The sequence below is a fragment of the Ceratotherium simum genome, chromosome X (genome assembly GCF_057802395.1).
Source record: "Ceratotherium simum simum isolate JZ-2026a chromosome X, ASM5780239v1, whole genome shotgun sequence".
NCBI lineage: Eukaryota > Metazoa > Chordata > Mammalia > Perissodactyla > Rhinocerotidae > Ceratotherium > Ceratotherium simum.
The window spans coordinates 36876129-36900127 of NC_141940.1; the positions used below are offsets into that span (position 1 = coordinate 36876129).

At 41.5% G+C, this 23999-nt stretch overlaps 1 protein-coding gene across 6 annotated transcripts in view; it reads left to right on the forward strand.

Moving 5' to 3' along the window:
- DCX (doublecortin) overlaps positions 1-23999 on the forward strand; it is a 107098-nt gene that overhangs the window by 67810 nt on the left and 15289 nt on the right. For 3 of the 6 annotated variants that reach the window (XM_087427387.1, XM_087427389.1, XM_004440496.3), the window contains exons 4-5: positions 7819-7921; positions 10202-10339. In XM_087427387.1, the coding sequence (XP_087283513.1) occupies positions 7819-7921; positions 10202-10339 (241 nt within the window). The remainder of the gene's footprint in view (positions 1-7818; positions 7922-10201; positions 10340-23999) is intronic. The other 3 variants (XM_087427388.1, XM_087427390.1, XM_004440497.2) reach the window with 1 other exon arrangement.

The window sequence follows — 23999 nt, forward strand, 5'->3', positions numbered from 1 at the left end:
AGAAATGTAGGGCACACAAGGTCCTTAAAAAGTGAGGGATCTGAAGCCACAACCTCCACATTAAGCTAGGACCCTTAAAAGGGGATACACCAGAAACCTACCTGTAAGTTTGTTTGTCTCTGTCATAACTCCGGGTGGGAAACAAAATAAACAAGAGCACTACTTGTACTGCTTATGTGGCTGCTGCTACTGCAAGTATACCCTTGAGAGGTTGCAACCCAAAGCTTGCTCTTTCACAGGTCTGGAGTTCAAATTTATACTATTCATGTCACAAGGGAAACTATAGCTGAGAAAATGTGGCCCCACATTGTTAGTGCCCCTTGGCACCTGGCAGAAGCAAATTCATATCTTTTTTTGGAAGAAAATATCCCCATGTAGATCCCTCAGGATTCTCAAAGATTTAATTCAACTATATATGAGCTCACAATAAAAAAAATATCAAACACACAAGGAGACAAGTCACCATCACGGAGAGTTAGCAGAAACAACAGATTTGGATTCCCAAGGACTTCAGATATTAGAATGATCAAATACAGGACACAAAATAACTTTATATGGATTGTTTAAAGAAACACAACATGTAATCAAAATGGGATAAGAAAAAGAGACTATTAGCTATGACCAGGCAAATTTGGGAGGGAAAAATGAAGAATTCCTAAAAATTAAAATTACAATCATTGAAATCTGAAGCTCAATGAGAGAGTTAAACAGCAAATTAAAAACTTCAGAAGAGAGAGAGAGTGAACTGGCAGATTTGAAGATATTTTCCAGAATGTAGCACCGAGAGATAAGAAGATAGCAAATATGAAGGTGAGGCTGAGACATGGGAGATAGAATGGGAAGATCTAACATGTACCTAATTTTAAAATGAACCCAGAAGAAATGCCTGAGATGTAACAAGAAATGGTGAGCAAATAAACTGGTAAATAAGTAGATAAATCTAAACAATATTGACTGTATAAAATAATTAAAATAATAATGACTAATTTGTGGGGTTAAATAAAGGAATTTAAATTCTAAGCAACAATGGCATGTAAGGTGAGCGTTGCTCAGACTTAAATATGTGATACTTTAGATTTGATTGTGAAGAGGCAGCCAGCCCTGTGACTATCTGGGAAGAGTACCTTCTAGGTAGAGAGAGCTGCAAGAGGGAAGGCCCTGAAGCAGGAAAGGTCTTGATGTGTCTGAGTAGCAGAAAGAGGCCAGTGTGACTGGAGCAAGCTAGCATATGTGGTGTAAGAGATTGGATAATATAGAGCCAAGACAAAAAGTTTGGATTTTATTCTATCTCTGATGGGCAGGCTTTAGAGGATTTTAAGCAGAAGAGTGATATGCCTGATTAAAATCATAAAGTACTATTGTGACTGCAGTATGGAGAACAGTATGAGTGTATGTAAACAGGGTGGTGAGGGTGTGCTGCCAAGAGTGGACACATGGAGACTGGTTATGGGGCTACTGTATTATATCTTAGACTAGGACAGTGAGATGGAGAAGGAAAAATGTGACTTCTAATAAAAAAGGACTACCAGGTTTCTGGTTTGGACAATTGCAGGAATTGTGGTACCATTTATTGAGATGAGGAAAGCTGGAGGGAAGTAGGATTTGGAGAGGGAGAAATGAGAGTTTAGATTTAGGCATATTAAATTTGGGATGCCTATCAGACAACTGGAGCAATCAAGCAGACGGTTGAAATGCAGACAGTTGAATATATGAGTCTAGCGTTCAGGGATAAGAAGGGCCTGGAGATAGCAGGAGATAGTGTAAGTCATCAGTATATAGATAGTATGTGAAGCCTTGGGGCTGGATACGATCACCTAGTAAAGAAATGTAAATGAAGAGAAGAGGTCTGAGAACTGAGCACTGGGGCTTTCAAATATTGAGGGGTCTGGAAGTGGAAGAGAATAGCAAAGGAGATTGAGGTAGGAGGAAATACAGAAGGCTGTGGTGTCCCAGAAGCCAAGAGGGGCAGGTATTTAAGGAGGATGCTCAGCTTACATCCAGTGTTGCTGAGGGGTTGAATAAGATGAAGCCCGAGAAGTGACCATGAGATTTGACAACATGGAAGTCATTGTTGACCTTGACAAGAGCAGCCTTGGTGTGGAGTGAGGGAGATGGAAGCCTGATTGAATTGGGTTGAGAGGAGAATTGGAGATGTGGAAGAGAACATAAGATACTATACATGTGGAAGTGTTTGGAAAACAGTAAAAATATTTTACAAATGCAAGTGGCATTGTTATTATTTCACCAAAGATTTTAGGGAAGTTTAAGACATCGAATAAAGAGATCTATGCCAATAGAGGCACTGCAGAACCAAGGAGCTGTTTGCCCAGGCGAAAATGTCATGAAAAATCCACAAGTAAGACTTCAAGATAACTCCAGGAAAACAAGTTTGATAAGAAAGCCAGGGTTGTCTCAGAAACATTGTCTCAGCTCACCAAGCCAGCCCTGTGCCAACCTCCAACCAGAGCCCATTCAGGGCTGGCAGGCAGGAAATATTCCAGAATGAGAGTAGCAGTAACTTTTAGAAAAAGCCTCATCCGTAATGTTTACTGAATCTTTCATTAACTCATTTTGTGAAGCTGGCCAGCCACCCTCTGTGGGCAGGGCACACTGTTGGCAAGACTAGGAAATCAGTGTGGTTTGTCTTCCTTGCCACAATGTTCTCTCTTCTTCACCACTGGGGCTACTCCTCTCCCTATAGACATTCTGCCCTTCTCTTCACCCTGAATTCCACCAACAGGCAACTGTGTTTTGTCTGTGCAGAAGGCTGGCAGATGGGTCTGGGCAATTGTGCTTTGGAGAGTTAAAATCTCTGTGACTATAGTCAACAAGATGAGGTTCTTTTTTCCAGGGCTATTAAAAAAAGGCATGTTCCTGCTTCTCTGCCTTTATTTATGCAGTTACCCAGAATACTCTTTACTCCTATCTCCGTCAACCTATATCCCACACATCCTTCAAGACTCAGATTTTGTGTCATCCCTGTGCAGCCTTCCCCAGTTCTCATGCTTAGAATTGTTCTCTTTGTCTTCTGTGCTCCCCTTGCTCTTTGTGCCTCTATAATAGTGCTAACAACCGTCTGCCCTGTATTCTATTTGTGTGGTTCTGACTTGCTTATTATGTTGTCAACTCTGAAGACAGGGGCCTTTTATTGTACATTTCTGTATCTCTCACATACTTCCTTTCCCATAGTCAGTGCTTAATTAATGAATATTAGTGGAATTGAACTTTCAATTAAAATATTTTGCATGTTGAAAGTGAGTCTCATAGATATACAAGCAAGACCTTACTTCCAGAGATAAATTTCTTTCTGAACCATTAGTGAAATGTAGAATCTACCAGCAGCAGGAACGTACAACTAACTGCCAGCATCTGTAATATGTGGATGGAGAAACTAATCAAGCTTAAATCAAGTCACAGAGTGAATTTGCCATTTGCAGCTAATAGACTCAAACTGCTTCCACACAGTCATCTGTTGTCTCCATTTCTCTATTTGTACTTCCACATTTAAGCCACCGGATGCCCCATGTAATCTATTGTTCACACTAATGCACAACCAAGCTAGCTTCCCTTCCCCCAATACCTGCTGTTTTTTTTTTTTTTAAGGAAGAACATTGAGTTAATGGTTTAATGTTAATGTGAATTGATTTTATTGATTTTGTGCTGGCAGTTGATTAATTACAAAGACAGGTGTCATGCTTTTGTGTTCTCGTCTCTGGCTTAAATACACAAGTGTGACTCATACAAAAGCTGATGTCAGCAAGACCCTTGATCTCTGAGGATGCTGTAAGTGGTATCTTAACGATTATTATTTTTCCACTTCTGTTGCCACCTCATGACAGAAATTTTATCTCAAAAAACAAATTTTCAAAATTATATATTTGCAATGTATGCTAAGGCGGACTTTGTATCACGTTACTTCCATGGAATTTTAAAAAGCAGGTGTGAGTGTGAGTTTCATTTGGGAATTATTTCCTACACTCCATTCTTCTCTTCCTTCTTTTTCATCTTCCTCATTCTTCTTTTCCTCCTCCTTCTCCTTGTCCTCCTTCTCCACCGCATACACAGTTGCCAGTTACAGTAATGAATAGAAGTTTTCTTGTCCATAGATTAAAAATATGATCCATAAAGACGCTTTCTTTTTTAAATCCAGTAAAATGTTCTAATACATATTGGGCATTGATTAGGACAAGTGGGGACTCTCCTGTCTAGGCTATATACAAGCCTTTGAAGCCTGGACTTTAGGAAGGCATATTCTCTCAGGCAATTGAATCGTTTTGTCCTGAATTGAATCAGGACACCTGAGTGCTAGTCTCAACTCTGCCATGAACCATTTGTGCATCCTTGGGCCACTTTGACTTTGGCCACCTTCGAGTTCCTCATATTTAAGATGGATAGCTTTCTATTTTCCCAACTCTGTGACAAAGGAGGGAGAGCTGTTGTGTTTCACTATCTAAGGCATTTGGGAAAGCTGGGTATCCACATGCACAATGTGAATTTGTCTACATTTGGGAGCCAGTAAAATGTGGGGTGTGTTCACACGAGAAACCTGATGCTGAACAGCTGGATTACAAAATGAATATGTTTGAAGCCAGCCACACCATTGTGAGTTTGTCAGAAGCATAGGGGGCTTTGCCTTTCTTAGAAGTTCCCCAAAGGAGGGGTTATCCAAAGGCTTTTCCCAAAGTCTGGGTGGAGGCAGAGAGGCCTAGGGTTGGAGGAGGGTAGGTCATTGTAACAGCAACCCCCAAAGCAATCTGTGAAGGCTTTGTTGTCCTACAATAGGATATCATGGCGTGTCACTGCGATGGCTGCTTTTGAGCTTCTGGTTCTTCTAGGGAAGCAATTTCCACAAATACCTCCAAAATGAAAAGTGCCTTTTGGGGAAGAGTTACTGTTTGAAGTATTTGCTCAATTCTTTTTATGGCTACTAGTTGGTTGAAATTTTCTATTTCTTTTTTAGCTAATTTCATTTTTTAGGTTTTCCTTTAAAAATCATCTATTTCACCTAAGTTTTCAAACTAGTCTGCATAGTTGTGCAAAGAATAACTTCTGAATTCACAGTCATTGTTCCTTTCTTGTTCCTAAATTTGTGTATTTGTATTACCTTTCAAAACTTTTGAATGCTAGTTCCTGTTGTCTTCCATGATTGATTTCTTCTTTCTTGTTCCTACTTTTCTGCCTTTGTATATTCTTACAAGGCCTCCTTCTTATTTTCTTTACATTTAGTTGAGGCAAAAATAGCTCTGGCTAAATTCTCGCTATGTGATAAGCATTCTACCAGGAACCATAGGGAGGTATAGAGGGAGAGATAAACTTGGTATTTACATTCAGGAAACCTGTGATCTAATGGAAAGGACTAAGTGAATACTCATGAAAATACAAGCAGGTCTTGAAACGAAGTGTTAAATGCTAGAGACCATTAGTGGAGGGACACCCAGGGGTGAGGCTTCCCTCACTCTTGATCAAAACTAAAGGCAGCCAGTTAGGGTCAGGGGCAACCTCGAACACAAAGGTGTGACAGAGATCTTCAGGGTCAAGGAGGTAGCAGGGGGTAAATAATTCAGAGACACACAATGTATCAAAGTTAGGGGCTCCAGATTTTATTGAGTCAAGATCCAAGATGTCAGCGGGAGTCTGCAGCAGGGTTCAAAGCCATATAGCCTCTGTATTGGATCTGCTACCAAGACAATATGCAGGATGTTTATTGAACTAACAGTGCAAGCCAGTGACTAGGTCACTTGGATATGCTACTAAATAGCTCCCCTGGAACCTACAGATACTTCTACCCTAGCATTCATCACACTACATTGAAATGCTCTGTTTCCATGTATCTGACTCCATCAGATTGTGAGGTCCATGAAGTTGTGGCCTAAGTCTTATTCATCTTTGTCTCTCCAGTGCCTGAACTGTATGTAAGTGCTTTGTATTACTGAGTGACCAAAAGCACAGGCTTTGGAGTAAGATAGATCTGTATTTGTTTGGCTTCATTGCTTACACCCTGAGTAATTTACTTATTGTCTCTGGGCCTCAGTTTTCTCATCTGTGAAATAGTGATGATGATGATGCCAACTTCCAGGATTTGTTATGAGAGTAAAATGAGATGACATATTTGGAAGTACTTAGCAGAGTGCTAGTCACAGAGTAAACATTCAATTAGTGGTAGCTCTGATTGTTGTTACATGATTGTGGAATGAATGGGTGAGGGATGAGTGGGCTGAAGAAGGATGTTGGCCTATTTGATGAGGTCAGGACACAGGGCTAGGAAGAGGCTTAATAGGAACAACCTTAGGCAGTGTTTCAAGTCTCTCTCCCTTCTCTTTGCATCTCTTGGATGATTGGGAAGCTGAGACAATAGGGATAATCTTTAAGCATCTCTCCTTTTTTTTTTTTTTTTTTGGTGAGGAAGATCAGCCCTGAGCTAACATCCGTGCTAATCCTCCTCTTTTTGCTGAGGAAGACCACCTCTGAGCTAACATCTATTGCCAACCCTCCTCCTTTTTTTTTCTCTCGCCAAAGCCCCAGTAGATAGTTGTATGTCATAGTTGCACATCTTTCTAGTTGCTGTATGTGGGACGTGGCTTCAGCATGGCTGGAGAAGCAGTGCGTCGGTGCGCGCCCAGGATCCGAACCCGGGCCGCCAGTAGCAGAGCGCGCACACTTAACCGCTAAGCCATGGGGCCAGCCCTAAGAATCTCTTGCTTTGTATAAAGCTTTCAGTCATCTTGGCTGTGGGAACAGGGATTGAATAGATTCTGGGTGGGGGATGATGCTATTAATATGAATATTTTTCAAATGTAACATATTGCTCTCTGCACCCAGCAAGCTGTTGTTAGTTTGTGAGCACCATGCCTTTGGAAAGCCAATGCTGGCAGCTTGAATGGGTAGCTTAGAACAATTAGAAGCTTTGAACACTTTCAAGCTAAGGATTGGGATAAGAATGTTTTGACTCTATGGTTTCTCCTGGGGTTTCCCTGATGTGCTGGACTAATTATCAAATGTAATTAGGAAAGCTGAGAAGTGAGGAGACTGCAGGGAGCAGCATACTTTCCCAGGGACCCTCGTTTCTTTGTTCAGAAAAACGGTTAGGGAGACTGTCTCTCTATTGTGAAGAAGCAGGAATGCATAGGACACCAGAGGGTGGAAAGGGTCCTGGGAACGTGGCTTTACCAGCAGAACCTCAACCTTATGGGGATCTGTTGCTCTTGATTAAGTTATAAGTGGTTAGGACAGTTTTCCGCTCCTTGTTCTTCAGGGAAGAATGGTATTCTTGGCCACTACCAGGTTCTTAGTCTATTTTTACCAAAAGTCCAATTTTTGTGAGTTCAAAGTAGTTAAGAACTGGTATCCTTCTTTCAAAACTCATGAAAATGAAGAGAGAAACTTCCACGTCTCAGTCAGCCACAGAGTCTATCCACCGCAGGCTGCAGATCTTTCTTATCTGCCTTGGCTTACACCCCTGACCACAGAGTTGGACTAGGAGCACTCTGTCTTTGAGGATCTGAGAGAAGATGACATTTGTAGGGCCATCTGCTTGCTGACTTTTATTCAGAGGGGGGCATTCCATTTGGACATGGTCTCAAAGTTACTCTTGATGCAATGGAAACAAGACTATCACACATGAAACATGGCACTCAGTATATCTTTACTCACTAGATGCCATGGTACAGACTATGAGCCTGGTATTTTCAGAAAAAGGAGATCCTTGGGAGCTAGAGATGATGGCCCAGAGATGAATCTTTGTTCCCCTGCCAACATGGTATGAAGTTCATTGTCACAAGATCATCAAATATCAATCCAATGTTTCTGCTTTTTCTGTAGGTAACCTGTCTCCATGATTTCTTTGGTGATGACGATGTGTTTATTGCCTGTGGTCCTGAAAAATTTCGCTATGCTCAGGATGACTTTTCTCTGGATGAAAATGGTAAGCACAACCACTGGATTATATTGCTCCATTGTTCTCCCTCCTTCTATCCCTTGGGATTTCCATGGGTTCATATGGCCTGAAGAACATCCATAGGTGGTCCCTCGAAGGCAAATATTGTTAGTCTTTCTGCCGTATGTTTGTATACACGAGTCAATAAGTGAAAGGTTGATTGGATGTCCCAGATACCCAGCCTCCGAACACAATAAAACACACTATCTGCCCCAATAGTGACCACATTTCTTGAACCACATATTTTGTCACATGGGCTGACAGGCACAATCAGACCAGGGGAAGGAACATTTGAAGTCAGAACTTGGACATTGTATATATATGTTTTTTCTAGTGAACATCTTCTAGCTATTTGGCCGATGTTGATGGTTCCATTTTAGAAAGATTTTCCACTGTGTTCTTGGTGTCAAAACTTTTCCCTTTTCCCACCTTCTGGCTTGCTGCCCCATTACCCCTGCTTTGTGACACAAGATTCCAAAGGATTGTTAATTTCAAGAAAAAGGGGAACATCTGTCCATCTCCCTTTGCTTGAGTCCAAGCTCCAAATGTAAGTTAATGGTGAATTAGTTCACATAGCAACAGGGTTAGGATATGATCCTAATAGAAAAACACATTCAAAACATATTTCCCGGGCCGGCCCTGTGGCTTGGTGGTTAAGTGCGCGCTGCGATGCTGGTGGCCCGGGTTCGGATCCCGGGTGCGCATCGAGGCACCACTTCTCCGTTCATCCTGAGGCCGAGTCCCACATACAGCAACTAGAAGGATGTGCAGCTATGACACACAACTATCCACTGGGGCTTTGGGGGGAAAAAAATAAAATAAACAAAATCTTTAAAAAAAAAAAAAACATATTTCCCAATTATGAGGAGTGAAGTGTGAGAAAAACAAACTGACTTGTACTAATATAGACTTGACAAACAACTCAGTGACAAGGACCCTGAAAGAGATGGCATTTCTGCTGTGTTCACTTTGAGAACAGGCAAATGACCATAAAATAGCTAAGCAAACCCCAGGCTATGTCCAATTTCCTATAGCTTCTACATCTCCAGCTCTGGACAGTGATCACTAAAGTTCATCAACCAGAACTAGAAGTAAAACAAACAAAAGCTTTCTGCTTAACTCAACTTCCTAAAAAACTCAATTTACCAGAAAAGATTCCCAGAAATAAGATTCCAGAAAAAAGATACCAGAAAAGATATATCAATGTATCTTTAAATAGGAGGCGACAAGGAGGTGTCCAAAAAAAAAAAGACTCCCTCTACCTAGCTGTTTGGTTCCCCTTTGAGCATCACAGCACAAGGTTGAGAAAACTACAGTGGAAAGACACTAGACTGGGACTCAGGAGGCTTGGCTGCTAGTCCTTGTTCTGCATTTTCTTGCTTTGTGTCCCTAAGCAAGAAGCTTTAGTTCTTTGTTATACTTTTGTTACACTTTGTTATACTTTGTTATACTTTTATTATACTCATCAGCAAAATGAGTATAATAATCCTCCTAATATATTAGCATAATCAGTGCCCCCAAATTACCATAGTAGGGATGCTGAGAGACCTGCATAGAACGGGTGCTCCAAACGTGTCAGTCTGGGGTTGAGGCAAGCAGCAGAAACATTTGTCAGACTCTCCCACACACCCACGAGCTTTCTATAAGTTCTGAGTGGCAGAGTCACTGGTGGCCCATATTTTCATTAAACCAGCATAGGGGATTATGATAATGTGCATTGAAAGTCAAAAACTCTATAAATGCAAGTAGTGGTGGTGGTAGTCCTAGTGTTTATTTATAAAATGACATGATGTCCCTAGTATGCCTATTATAATACATGGCATGTAATGAACAATAAATGGTAGCTCCCTTTCCCTTGTTTAAATTATGCATGAATGTTTCATCTGTGGGGCTACAACCTCTGAGCTGTCAATCTCTTCTCCAATGAAATTAATTATGCCAACAGGTGCTATTCTGAGACATGGCTGGGTTGTCCACAAATGATTGAGTTGACTATGTAATTACCTACCTGACCTGCTTTTCAACTCCTTCCCTTGTTTCCCTAATCCATGGATTAAACACCTGGCTCAGCCCAGGTGACTTTTGAAGGTTTCTCCCATGCCTCCCTCCCCAGAGCCATCGTTCCTACAAACAATGAGGGCCACCTCGTAGTCCTCAGCCATTAGGTGCTTTGGTCTGTGGTAGTTATTCCAGTTTCCGGAGGTTGGTAATATGCTGAACCTCAGTTCTCCCCCGGCTCTAGTAAGCTGTCTGTGTCTTTTCCACCAGAATGCCGAGTCATGAAGGGAAACCCGTCAGCCACAGCTGGCCCAAAGGCATCCCCAACACCTCAGAAGAGTTCAGCCAAGAGCCCTGGCCCCATGCGCCGGAGCAAGTCTCCTGCTGACTCAGGTAACGACCAAGACGGTGAGTGCTCTTCTCCTAACTGTGCACGTTGACTTCATTTACAGAGGCAAATACCCTCTGCATGCGGAGGAATGAGTTCCTCATGAACACCATTGTGTCTCCATGATACCAATTCTATCAATTTAGAGATTAAACAGACTTGTTTGGACTCATGGAGACGTATTCATAACCTTGATTCTACTCAAATGGATGCAGACCAGAAATCTGGCTTCTTTGCCATGCTTGCTGTAATGCTTGTTGTCATGGTTGTCTTCATTGTCATCGTCTTCAACATCATCCAGCAAAAGCATAGTCAATGAAATAATCGAGCCAAACATAAATTTGAAATAGAAAATCAGAATCAAAAACAAGAATGTAAAAAAATGCCACCCAAAAGTTTCAACATAGTTGATGCACTTGAGCTTCAAATTTCACTTTAAACTATTTAGAAGTCAAAACAAAGAGAGAAAATAAATTGCATCATTCTCACAATGAGAAAAGAAAGTATAGGCCAGGTTCTGAAAGGAAACAAAGAGATTTGTCGTATAGGATTTTATTTAGTGGAGAGTGAGTGATCTAAAAAATGTGGTTCATGGATCACTTCCAACCCATGAATTATTTATTAGTCTGTGATGAGATTAGGAGCTTGTGCCAAATGTAAATCATGCCACTGAGCAAACTATTTACTTCAGCTGACTTTTTTCATAGAATGTCTTTATTGATAAAAGGCAGCAGTGTTGTTTTTACAACACTGGTTTACACTATGGTGCAAGGTCTTCACCCACAGCTTGAGTGGTGCTGATCCAAAGGGCAAAAGGCCACAGAAGTCCATGTTTAGAAGCTTAGTAGACTCATGCAAGGACAGTTTGAGTTCTTCATGATAAGGAAATTAGATGGTCCAGAAGACTTACATATTTGTCCTCCCAAGGCTCAGAGTTCACTGTGAGAATTCTTCTAGTCTGAGAGCCTTGGGACAGAGAGCACAAGCACCCTTTATCTCTTCTTCAATTTGAGGCAGGTTGAACAGCCTATTGGCTTTGAAATGCCTGTGTCCTAGAAAAACAGCCTATCCTGCTGTTCTTACATTGCCAGGAGCATGCATATCACCAACCATCTCTTCATTCTCAGGCAGAAGGAACTAAACTGAAGAGGCAGCTCAGGTTTTTCATTCTTCCGTGTCTTTGCACACCCTTTTCCCATGCACCTGGAATGCTATCCCTCTATCCCATCATTCTTCTTTGCTTGAAAAATTCCTATTCATCCTTCAATACTTCAAATAGAAATAGTTGTTTCATTCTGGAATATCATAGCATGTTCTTCATATGTCTGGGATAACATTCACCACACTATGTTGTAAAGTATGTATTTATCTGTCTGCTTCCCCAACTAAATACTGGACCCCTCAAGGGCAAGATGTCATGTTCATTTTTGTATCCTCAGTGCTGAGCACAGTGCACGGGTCCTAGTAGATGCTCAAATAATGCTTGTGAATTAACAGTTGCGTAAGAGCACCTATTTCATCCAGCATGGTGCTGGAGTCCCAGTAAGCATTTAGGTACTTTTTGCTGAAGGAATAAAAACGCATGCATTTGGTGATATTTTGGTTAAGTATACAGAACAGCACATGAATCTATCTAAGCAAATTCGTATTGCTCAAACTACAAAGACCTAGGGTTTAACACTTGGATTGAGAATGAAATTGTTTGTACAGATTCTAAGCAGGGCCTTGCAAAAAAAATGGACTGTAAACATTTGATCAAGATTCATAAAGTCTGGCAATAATCACTTAGTTAATCGTTTTTCAGAAATATCACTGGTTATTTCTGGGATTTCTAACCTGTATTACTTATCTCTTGCTATGAAACAAATTACCCCAAAACTTAGTGGCTTAAAACAACAAACATTTACTATATCACAGTTTCTGTGGGTCAGGAATTTGGAGTGGCTTAGCTGGGTGGTTCTGTGGCTCAGGATCTCTCATGTAGTTGAGGTCAAGGTATTGGTAGGGGTTGCAGTCATCTGAAGGCTTAACTGAGACTGTAGAATCTACTTCCAAGATGGCTGTTGGCAGGATCTTTCCCCAGACAGTGATTCAAGAGAGTGAATAAGGAAGAAGATGTAGTACCTTTTATGATTTAGTCTCTAAAGCCACATACTGTCACTTCTGTTCTAGTCTATTCATTAGAAGCAGTCACTAAGTCCACCCCACATTCAATGGGAGGGGAATCAGGCTCCACCTCTTGAAGGGACTAGTATCAAAGAATTTATGGACCTATTTTTAAACTACGACATAACCCATGAGTTAGAAATGCTGATGTGGCAGCAGCTTGAAGTAAATAGATTCTCTTTGCAAACTATATCCGATTGGATTACCCAGAACACATGAACACAACCACCTGTAGTTAAACACAGGTTAAACATATGTCAAATTATGGATCTCCAGCAGGCTACCTACAGTTTCCCTTCTACAAAATATGCACTTCACTGATTCTAAGATATTAGAGACAGAGCAGGAATGCATTAGGACTCTATGAATATTTGTCAAATTGAAAGGAGTTATAATAGATCCCAACCCATGCTTAGGCAGACAAGATCTGCTCTTGCTCCTTCAGAACTCCCTTGCTAAAGAGAAGGAATGAGAATGTATTCACACATACAAGATAAACAGAGTAATCAATTTGAGAGGGGAAAAGGGAACTTTACTTGGCAGATAACAGAATTACAAAGAGCTCCTCTTCCTTACCATTAAAAAATCTAAAGTGGTTTTCTCAATAGAGAGAATTTAAATCTTCATTTCAGATAGTTCATGAACACAAATGAAGCCAAACTCTAGTCTAGCTAGCCTTCATGGCAATTTCCAGAATGTTTGAGCTCATCTCAGATGACGTGTCTAGAGCTGCCACATGATTTCAGCCTCAAAGTATAAAAGGATCCACGTAACATAACCTTGCCCATTCCATGGCAGTGTAGAGCCAACTCCAGGGCATCTACTCAGTGAACATTCCACAGTGGCAAAGCTGATCTCAGTCAAAATAGTACTTCAGGTAAGGTTTGCATTTGACATACCCATTTTCCCCTTTCTACCTCTACCTCACTCAGTACCATTCCAATCTGGGAGGAGGAGGAGGATAGGATATGGAAGAGGAGAGGGGGACATCTCTCTAGGAAGGCCCAACTACCCCACTTCCCAGCTTTGTGACTTGGGACAAGTTTCTTACCTTCCTTAAGACTTGGTTTCCATTTTGGATAAGACAGAATTTGCATCTCTATAGATAAAAATCATTTTCCATTCTTATCAGTTATTTCCAACTTACAGAGTTGTACAACAGCTTTCACAGAATCAGAATCAGATAACCAGAAGGATGAACTATAGACAATGCATAGTTTTGTATTAGCATAAATTTGTCCTTATAGACATTAAGAAGAAAGAATTATTTCATAAAGTGTCAAGGTTTTTCTGAGCTGTTAGCATGGGACATACTCAGGTTAGTATACATTTAACCAAAGAATAATGGTGTTGGGTGGGGCTGAAATTCTTTGTTCTTTTCTAGGACACCAATGGTAGTACCACCCTGTTTCCATCCTGTGTTAGTCTGTCTTGGATCTGAGACTTGTGGATGGATTCACATTCCTTCATTCAACCTGAGTAACTAAAGGTTGTGGAAGATAAGGCCATTTCTAGAGAATTTTAACTACCTTCCTTTGAAGGTAAACAAAAGCCAAAATTGTTCCTCTTTAGTACGGACTCAAACCAAATGAAACATTGGCTCAGTTCAGGTTCAGTTAAAGGAATGTTTTGATGTTCTAATTCATTAGAAAATATATAGGTTTGATTCTGGTTTGAACAAGTTTGCTAGATTTTCAAATACATATATTTAGTCAAATTCATGGTTCAATTAATACGTGGGTTCAGTTTGACTTGAGGTTTAGTCAATTGATGCTATTTGGTCTGTAATTTGCATCATAATTTGATTCCTTATTCCTTAGTTCTTAAGTTGTCTCTTTCCTGTTCTGCCCATGAATAAATAAAAATTCTTCTACTTTATTCCCTCCAAGTTCAATCCCCACTCCTGCCAATAATGAGTTTGCCCCAAATGGAATGTCAGTTGCTAGGCTCTAAACTCAAGTTAAGGAAGGATTTGGTTGTCTATATAATATTGCTATAAGGAGCTCTCATTTTCATTGGGGAGAGCTGATGAACTCTTAGATTCCAAGTCCCATTAGCCATGTCTGTCTTTGAAGAAGGTCATGGGACTATGGTAAGCAGATAAAATCTGAGCCCAGAAGGCTCCTTATGGGATGTTTGAAGAAAGCTTGTGCAGTGCCCCATTTCGATTAACCCAGGACTTGCCATTTTGATGGGCAAAAGTAAGCCTGGCTTCAGAACTAAAGGAAGACATTTCTAGTATGTCTCTCTCTGTTTCCATTTCAGCCATTAATGTGTTAATTTTTCCCTTTATGCAACTACCCCCAATTGAATTGAATTGAATTGAATTGAATTGAATTGAAAGGACAAAGTAGCTAGTTGCTGGGAAGAAATCTTTTCTTTTTCTTTCTTTCTTCTTTTTTTTTAAGGAGCCTCCAAGGAAGATAATTACCCACCCTGGTAGGCTGAGAAAATTGTAATCTGATAATTAGTTTGCTATTCTTCAACAGTAAGTCATTGTTGTAGCAACCCAATATTCCACACCCTCCTTCCCTCAACCTATGTGCACCTATTCCTGAAAATCAAATCTTCGCTGTTCCCAAACTCCCAAGAATGAATGGCTTCTTTACCAAAATACACAATCTTTGAAAGGGGAGGTCAAGGGACACAAAACAGCAGGCTGGGGGTGTCCATGGGAGAATTGTATTTGGGAATCCTTCTCCTCTGAACTGAACAGGCTGCTTTGGGTTGCCTAAGATGGAGGGATGTAGTTGTTTAGACCTTTCTAAATGTGACTGTCTGGACCAGCTCTGTCCAATGGAAATATAATGCAAGCCACAAATGTGAGCTTTGTAAGTAATTTTAAATTTTCTAGTAGCCACAGTTAAAAGTTCAAAGAAATGGGTAAAATTAGTTTTGATAATATATTTAATTTTACTCAATATATCTAAAATATTATTATTTCAATATGTAAGCAATGTATGAAATTGTAAAGGAAATATTTTACATTCTTTGAAATTGGGTTGTAGTTTACACTTACAGCACATCTCAATTCTGACTAGCCACTCTTCAAATGTTCAATAGCCACACGTGACTAGTGGCTACGTATTAGATAGCACAATACCTTTCTTCTCCATCTAAGAGAGGTTCAAGATAACGATCTTTTACATGAATTAAATGCTCTGCACTTTGTAAAATATTTCCAAATTCATCACCTCAGTTGTCACTCATAATAGCACCATCAACTAGGTTGGGAAAGGATAATTACCCATTTTTTTTAAATTGGGGAACTAAGATATAAAGAGGTTCAGTATCTTGTGGTCTTCCCAATGTCACACAACTATTTAGTACCCAAGAGCCAGAGCCCAGCTCTCCTGACTTCCAGGCAGGCAGTCTTTGCAGTGTCCTTGAGGCAAGGTGTGAGAAGCTACAGAGTGGTGAATAGAAAGGTTTCTGTTGGACAGTCCTTGCTTCTCTGCTTCCTTGCACCTTCCCCCACCTCCATGCAAGGGATGTGGGGAGGCAGGGGAGTGGCGCGGTATCTATGTCATTCTCTTTGTGCTGCATAAAGCACAGCCATGAGTAATCAGGTGCCTTTGTTTCCAATGCCCAGTCCTAGACATTCCATCAGCCCCCTTATTGTCACTCTGGGGCGAAGTGGTGCCCTTGGCAAAGCTATGGGAAGAGAAAAACTTCCCTTGGCCCATCCGCCATTCTGATTCTTTCTAAAACCACAGTTATACATAGTTTAAGTGGAAGAATTGCCCTACTTCTAAGGCAACTTTTCTGTTGTCATTGGAGAACCGCTCCAGAAAATGGTTGGGGCAAACAGTATAATGGGGGCCACTGACCACTCCACAGGGCCTGGGATGTGGTGCTTTTGACCCATATCCCTGCAATAGGACTCCTAGCAACCTGCTGCAGCCTGGGACTTGTGTTTAATACAATCGAATCTCCAAAGCTTTGGTGAAGTACCCAGTAGTGCTAGGTGCTATGAGGAAAAGGAATGATAAGACAAATTCCCTGTCACTAAGAAGCTTATGATTTATTTGGGGAACCAGTATTCATATAAATTTAACAAAATGATTTTATTTGCAAATACATATATAGTTCTTATTATGTGCCAAACAACTGTTCTAATAACTTTACATGTATTAACTAATTTAATCTTTACAACAACTTTATGAAGTAGTTACTATTATCCCCATTTTGCAGATGAAGAAACTAGGGCATACAAAAGTTAAGTGGCCTGCCAAAGATCACACAGCTAGTAAGTGGTAGAGCTGGGATTAGAACCTAGGCAATTTGGCTCCACAGTCCACATTTAACCTTTGCCCTGTGGTGCTAAATAAGAGTTAATAGCAATGGTTTGTTAAAATGCCAAGTGAATGAGGGATACAGGCTGTTAAGAGCTATTGGAGTTCATGGGAAAGAGAGCTCTTCAGGGGTTAGGGTGCTAAGGGAAGGTTTCCCGGAAGATATGGGGCTTGAAGGAAAGTTATATTTCAATTGATAAGGAAATGGATATTTCTGTCAGGGGAGAAAGCATGAACAAAAGAGCAGAGATGGAGATGAATATAGCACACCAGGGTACAGGGAGGCGACTGTTAAATCTACATCTCCAGCCCCAATCTTCCTTCTGGATGTCAATCCCATGAATGCCTACCAGACAATCATGCTTATATATGCCAAACATAATGTGTCTAAAAATCAAAAATGTTTCCTCCTCCCAACTCCCTGTCTGACAATAGAATCAATTCTATTCTATTTCCCAACCCCAACATCTTGGCATATCTTTGACTCTTCCCACTCTTTAATCCTTCATGTCCACCATATCCTGCTGTTTTTGTTGTTGAACCTTTGAAACATCTCCACATTACTCACACAGAAGTCCCTTTCTTTCCCTCATCACCTCACACTTGGATTACTCCACAGACTCCTAAGTGGTATCTCTGCTTCAAATCTCTGTCCTCTTACACATCTGGTGTGATGCCATCACATTTCTCATCCTAAAACACCATGTCCATTGTGTTACTCCTCTGCTCCAAAACCTTCAATGGTTCCACATTGCATTCATTGACTGCCTCCCCCCAGGGTAATGCTGAGAGAGTAAAAAGAGAGAAGAGCAGAGGTCCAAGGGCTGTGTTTTGGGGAACACAGCAACAAAATGCAAAAACCAGAAGTAACGGGCTTCACTCAGGGAAACTTCAGTCCTCTAATGCCTGATCTGCTAGCCGAAGAATTAGTCCTCAGCCTATATAGATTGGTCAATCTTCAGTGCCTATATATTGTATTGTTACTCAATTCCTTCATTTCTAGTAGTGGTGGTAGTAATATCAATAGAAGATGTCATCTCTTGAGCCCTTCCCATGTGCTAGGCACTTGGCTAAGCACTTTATGTATAGTTTGTCATGTAATCCTCAGAACAACAACAATTGGGATCTACATTATTTTTATTCAAATGTTCCATTTGGGGAAACTGAGACTCACAGAGGTTAAGGTTACACCCAAGGTCACACATCTAGGAAATGGCTAAGCCAGGATTTAAACCTTGACTGATTCCAAAGTATGTGTTCTTTCCACAAATTAAGACCAGTGTAGTTTGTTCTACTTCCTGACCTATAAAACCGGTAGTGAGCCTTGACAACAGGCATGCTGGACCAGAAACATATTTTCAGCAGAACCACCTTCAACAGGAAATAAATGTTGTCAGCATTATCAGGCCTGAAGAAACAATCCTGGCACTTCCATCAGCCTCTTTACAGATATCCTTTTCTTGGAGACTGATCTGTGTCAAAATATTGCAGGAATGGGTACACATATTTATTTTGCAACAGGGAAGACTCTTCTTTCCTTTATTTAAAGGATTCACAACTGCATGTTGTCCAAGACTCTGTAGAGAATAGATTTAAAATTCAAATTCTAACTTCGGAAGTTACAGTATCTCACAACCTATGATTGAATTTGGCCTGAGAACCAGCCCTATGGTCAAATCAGTGAAGAACTGTTCCTGGACCCTCAGTTCTTGCTTCCCTAACGGATGGGTCTGGGGAGAGACACAATAGCTTTTCCACTGAGCAGAAACAATTAGCCAAACCAATCCAAACATCCTGCCCAATGGCTCTTTGGAATGAATGTGTGAAAACCACAGGCTCTGTCTCTTGGCCTTGTTCTGAAGTAAGTTGAAACCACCTTGGTTCTACTTGGGTGGCCTTCCAGAAAAAATCCCTGTATATGTAGGGAGAAAACGGGGTGTCTTCAGACTGGAATGAAGGAACACTTGGAGAAAATGGGGTGTCTTCGGACTGGAATGAAGGAACACTTAGAGCATCTTAATATGAGAAAAAATGAGGAAATGGCTGAATTGTGTATTGAGATCTCATTCTGAAAGGCATTAGGGAATTAGAGAAGACAAGACAGAGAACCAATCACTAAAATCTCACAGTGGGAGGTATGTGATGTGCTAACCTTAAGGGAATTTTGAAATGAATCTGAGCAAATCTCTGAGGCTACCGTCCATTGAGGAGAGGCAGTTTATACCCTTTAAGCAGTTCATACTCTCTCTGAGCCTCTATATCCTTGTGATTAAAAAGGAGACCAGTAATTCCTGGCGACCATCTCTTGGGGTTATCAGGAGAATCATGTGAATTCATATATGGTAAAGTGCTTTGAAAACAATTGTAGAAATACAACCGCAATTATTAAGGTGGCTCTGAAATTAGTATCATGGCCTTCTTTTGGTAGACTGGGGTTATTTTCAGTGAGCAAATTTCAAATTAGGCATCAAACCAAAGCCAAGATGTTTGTTTTTGAGTTGGGCTCAAGTGTTGGGATTAGAATGGTGGGAAGGCCAGAGCTAAGAGAATGAGCCTTAAATCAGTTTGGTCTCCAGTCGAAGACTGGGTGAAATGCAGATGGTAAGCTGGCCCTTTTCTTCCTGTGCCATTCTGGCCATGTGAATTTGAACACAGAATGTATAATGACTGGCTAACTCGCTGCCCAGACGGTTATTTAATCGCCACGCTTGGGGCTATTTACACCCACCTTACACACAGCTGCATCCCAATTTCCAGGGATCAGTCCAGCCTCCAGACAAGGGAATCCATAGTCTAGGAGCTCAGCTCAACTCAGCCTGGCTGGTAACCACACTCTGTCCTTAGTGACCCATGCCAAAAACTAGGCTCTCTCCTTGTTCTTTGGGAACTGTCACACTCCACATTATTCCTCACTCCTGGGAACTCATTTTCCCCCATACATATAAATCTAGGTAAGTCAGCTGAGTTACCTAACCAGCCATCTTTTGTTTGGGCTTGTTCTGTTCTATTCTGATGGAGCCAAGGATTTAAAGACAAGCAGTGGGGCAAGGGCAGGCATAATCATTCAGAGAAGCCAGTGAGCCAAGGCTATGCAGGGCCAAGCTTGGCAATTGCATAGCTGAAGGGTACCAGCTGAGGAGAGTGACAGACAGGGCAGAGATACCATCTTCCCACAGAGCTATGTGGCATGAGGGTCGTTACATGCCATGCTGACTGCTCTCTCTGCTATTGTTTCGTGACATTGTCTATGATACCCAGTTAGTTCAGTGAATGACAGAAAGCTCTTCCTAGTCACTTTCTAATCTAAACTAGATCAAGTAGAATAAAAGCCCAGGAGATGAGTAGCTTTGGTGTCTGCTTCTACCTTCTCCTATTCCTACCTTCTCCTATTCCTTTCTCTTTTCTCTGTCACAACTTTCCTCTTCCCTTCCTACCCCCCATCAGAAAGTTGTCATAGGAAGGGGTCCCCGAAAAAATTCATTTAAAAAAGAAGGGGCAATGTAGCAAAAACTGAAAACAAACAAAAAAAACCACACAGGCTTTGGAATCAGAGAGATTTATGTTCAAATATTGACTTTGCTACCCCTAACTGGAGCAAGCCTCTGTTTCCCTATCAGAACTAAGACTACAACTAAATGAGACTCTGCGTGTGTGTGTGGGGGGGGGGAGACAGAGACAGAGAGAATGGGAAAAGGAGAGAGAGAGAGAGAGAGAGAGAGAGAAGAGTGCCTTGGCCTATCATAGGCACTCAATACACACTAATTATTATCCTGTTTTGATTGATAAGATCGCTTAGGAGATTGAAAAGTTCCTGATGCACCTTGTTATAGAGGGGGAAAAATGAACTATACAATGAGAAGAAAGGAATGAAAGGATTTGGACTATGTGTAAATGAAAGGTGAGAACAGTGAGACAGTGCTGTGGTTCTATGGAGGGAAATGAGCAAGAGAGACAAGTAAAAGAGGGAGCAGACCCGCTACTCATGCATTCCCAAATTGCAGCTGAGAAATGGAAGCTCAGAGACAAGAGCTCAAGGATGGTTAGTAAAGAAGAATTAAAGGAAAATGAGGGATACCAAACAGTTGTGTTATTTCCAGCTACTCTCAAAATGAACTATGACAGGCTTCCATGTGGATTTGCCAATCCAAGACCATGCAGAGTTCATCAGACCCTATTTACATTTTTTTCCTGCTACTTCTTTTACTTGACATTTATGAATTGGCTTCAAAATCCTTATCAAATGGCACCCTTCCAGTTTTTTTCACACAGAACCCATAGAAGAAATGCATATATGAGTATATTTTTATCTAGCCTATAAATGCAGGAGCTCCGTCAGCTTGTAAGGAATCGACGTTTGCCTGTGCATGTCTACATTTTCTCATTTCTGTATGTCCATATTTGGTTTTCATTGCATCAGGGAAGTCGGGGAAAGTGTTTGCATTTTTCAACTGTCTGCAGTGAGTGGCAGTTAAATTATTAAAAACAGATTTCCAAAATGCTTGTTGAGTGTGGATGGCAAAATAAGTCCGCTATTTACAGAGAGCTTAAGATTGATTAGCTGGGGGAGTGGCAGGGGAACATATATACACATACATATGCAGAGAATCTATAGAGAGGTGTAGATGGAATATGTCTTCATGTATTACCCCTAAAGTTTTTGAGTGAGAGAGTTCCAGAGGATAATGAGGGAAAAAATGGAAGTTATAAAAGAACCTGTATGTGCAGATCTATGACCAATAGGTGGAGACATGCTTGTCGTTAACAATTTTCCACATTTTGGCAAGACCAGTAGGCTCATTCTCAGCTAGATAAGAGTGTAGGTAAAAAAGAGAGTTTTTACATTGGGAATATAGTAGCCACCCTTTTGTAGCATGGCTGACAAATGCTGGGAAACTAGAATCTCTTGTTGCCAAAAGATATAACAATCATGTGGAACAAAATGCCAGAACTTACCTGGGGATGCCTACATCTGTTAGACTTCCTAGCTGAGGTGGGGGCTCTTTTGGAAGACTTCCATTATGTCAGCTAAGAAAGATCTCCAAGATTTCTCTCTATCTTGAATACTAGGGCCAGGTCCTGCTGGGAAGGCCCTCAGGCACTGTAGGTGGTCCAGTAACTCCTTCCTTTTCCTGCAGAGTAATTGACTACTTTGCCCCACTGTGGCTTCACAGACTCTTGCCTTTTCCAACGTGCCTCCTTTATTCACCAGAAAGCCTTAGTGCATTGGCAAAGCCTAGCTCGCACAGTCTGCACTGTTTGACACAGGACACCTTCTTCTTTGGGTGGTTTACATAGTATATGCACATAACACTCTAAGCTTGACTGGCCTCGAGGTCTCTATCTTCCACCGTATTCCTTCTCTCCCTCCCCATTGCTTTAATTTAAGCCATAGTCACCTCTCACCAGTACTAATGCATTGTCTTCTAAACAATCCCCATCCCAGCCACCTCACCCCCTGGGTCTCACCACAGCAACTGGAGGAATCGTTTTAAAATGCAAATTTGATGGTGTCCCTCCCAGATTTCTTTCTCAAATCAATCCCAAACTTCACAGAATGCCCCACAAAAGGCCCCCAGGGTCTGGCCTTTATCCTCATTTCCAGTCTCATCTCTTAGAACTCATTGCTGGTACCCTACACTTGAGCCATTTTGAGCTATTTGCACTTCTGTAAACATACTGTATTCTTTCATACCTCCATGTCTTTGCCCCTACTGGTGAAATTCTAAAGTCTAGAATACACTTTCTACCCTCTCTGCCTCACTATCTTTTTTTTTTTTTTTGGTGAGGAAGATTGGCCCTGACCTAACATCTGTGCCAGTCTTCCTCTATTGTGTATGTGCGACACCACCACAGCATGGCCTGATGAACGGTGCATAGGTCTGCGTCCGGGATCCAAACCTGCGAACCCCAGGCCACCAAAGCAGAGCACACAAACTTAACCACTACGCCACCAGGCCAGCCCTGAATTCATCTTTTTTGGATGGCTTTATTGAGATACAATTCACATAGCAAACAATTCACTCATTTAAAATGTACAATGCGATGGATTTTAGTTTAGCCACAGAGTTGTGCAACAATCACGACTATTTAATGCCAGAACATCTCTATCCTCCTAAAAGAAACTCTGTACCTATGAGCAGACACTATTTCCCCCCACACTTCCCCCACCCCTCCTGGCCAGCCCCTGGCAACCGTTGATCTACTTTCTGTCTCTATAGATTTGTTTATTCCAGAGTCATCATTCAAGATTTTTTCAGATGTTGCCTCCTCTTGTTTACCTCCCAGTCCCCTGATTTCAAAGCCTGTATGTGGGCTCTAATAATGTCCCTTGCATGGCTCTGACATAGCACTTAGCCCCCTTTATTCTTGCCTGCCTCCCCGCAGGAAGTGACTTACGCATCTCTGAAACCCCGGTGTCTAATACTTGGCCTGGCTCAGAGGAAGTACTCTGTAACTATTGGCTAAATGAATGAATGACTTCCAGGAAGCCCTCACAGGGAGAAAGGAGAAAGGCCTCTCAGTGAGTGGATGAGAGATGAGTGAATATACAAGCAAAGCCAGACAGTAGATGCTTAAGTGCTCATTTTTCAGCTCACTTGCACTTGGATAAACTCAGCAGCTACCATACTGATGACTCTTCTAGCTCTACAGTTGATATGCAGGTTCCAGAACCTAGAGAAACATTACCATAAGTGGTGCAGAGGAAGTATATCCCCAGGAAATGTTCATGATATAGTAGTGCAACCTTTACCTGTGGGACTAACAGCAACACTCTCAAGCCATTTTCCTGCTTAACTTTTTCAATTTTCTATTCTCTCTCTCTCAATCTGTCTCTCTCCCTCCTTCCCTCCCGCCTTCCCTTCCTGCTTCTGTCTCTCCTCCTCCCTCCTTCCCTCTCCCCACCCCACACCCTTGGGATATTTGGCTTTAGTTTTAAAGCACATTTCAGAATATCTCTGGTTAACAATGTAGATCCTTAGATTTAAAAGAAAATTAACTTTATGGGGCCGGCCCAGTGGCTCAAGCGGTTAAGTGCATGTGCTCCTCTGCGGCGGCCCAGGGCTCGCCGGTTCGGACCCCACGTGCGCACCAACACGCTGCTTGTCGAGCCATGCTGTGGCGGCGTCCCATATAAAGTAGAGGAAGATGGGCACGGATGTTAGCCCAGGGCCAGTCTTCCTCAGAAGAAAGAGGAGGACTGGCATCAGATGGTTAGCTC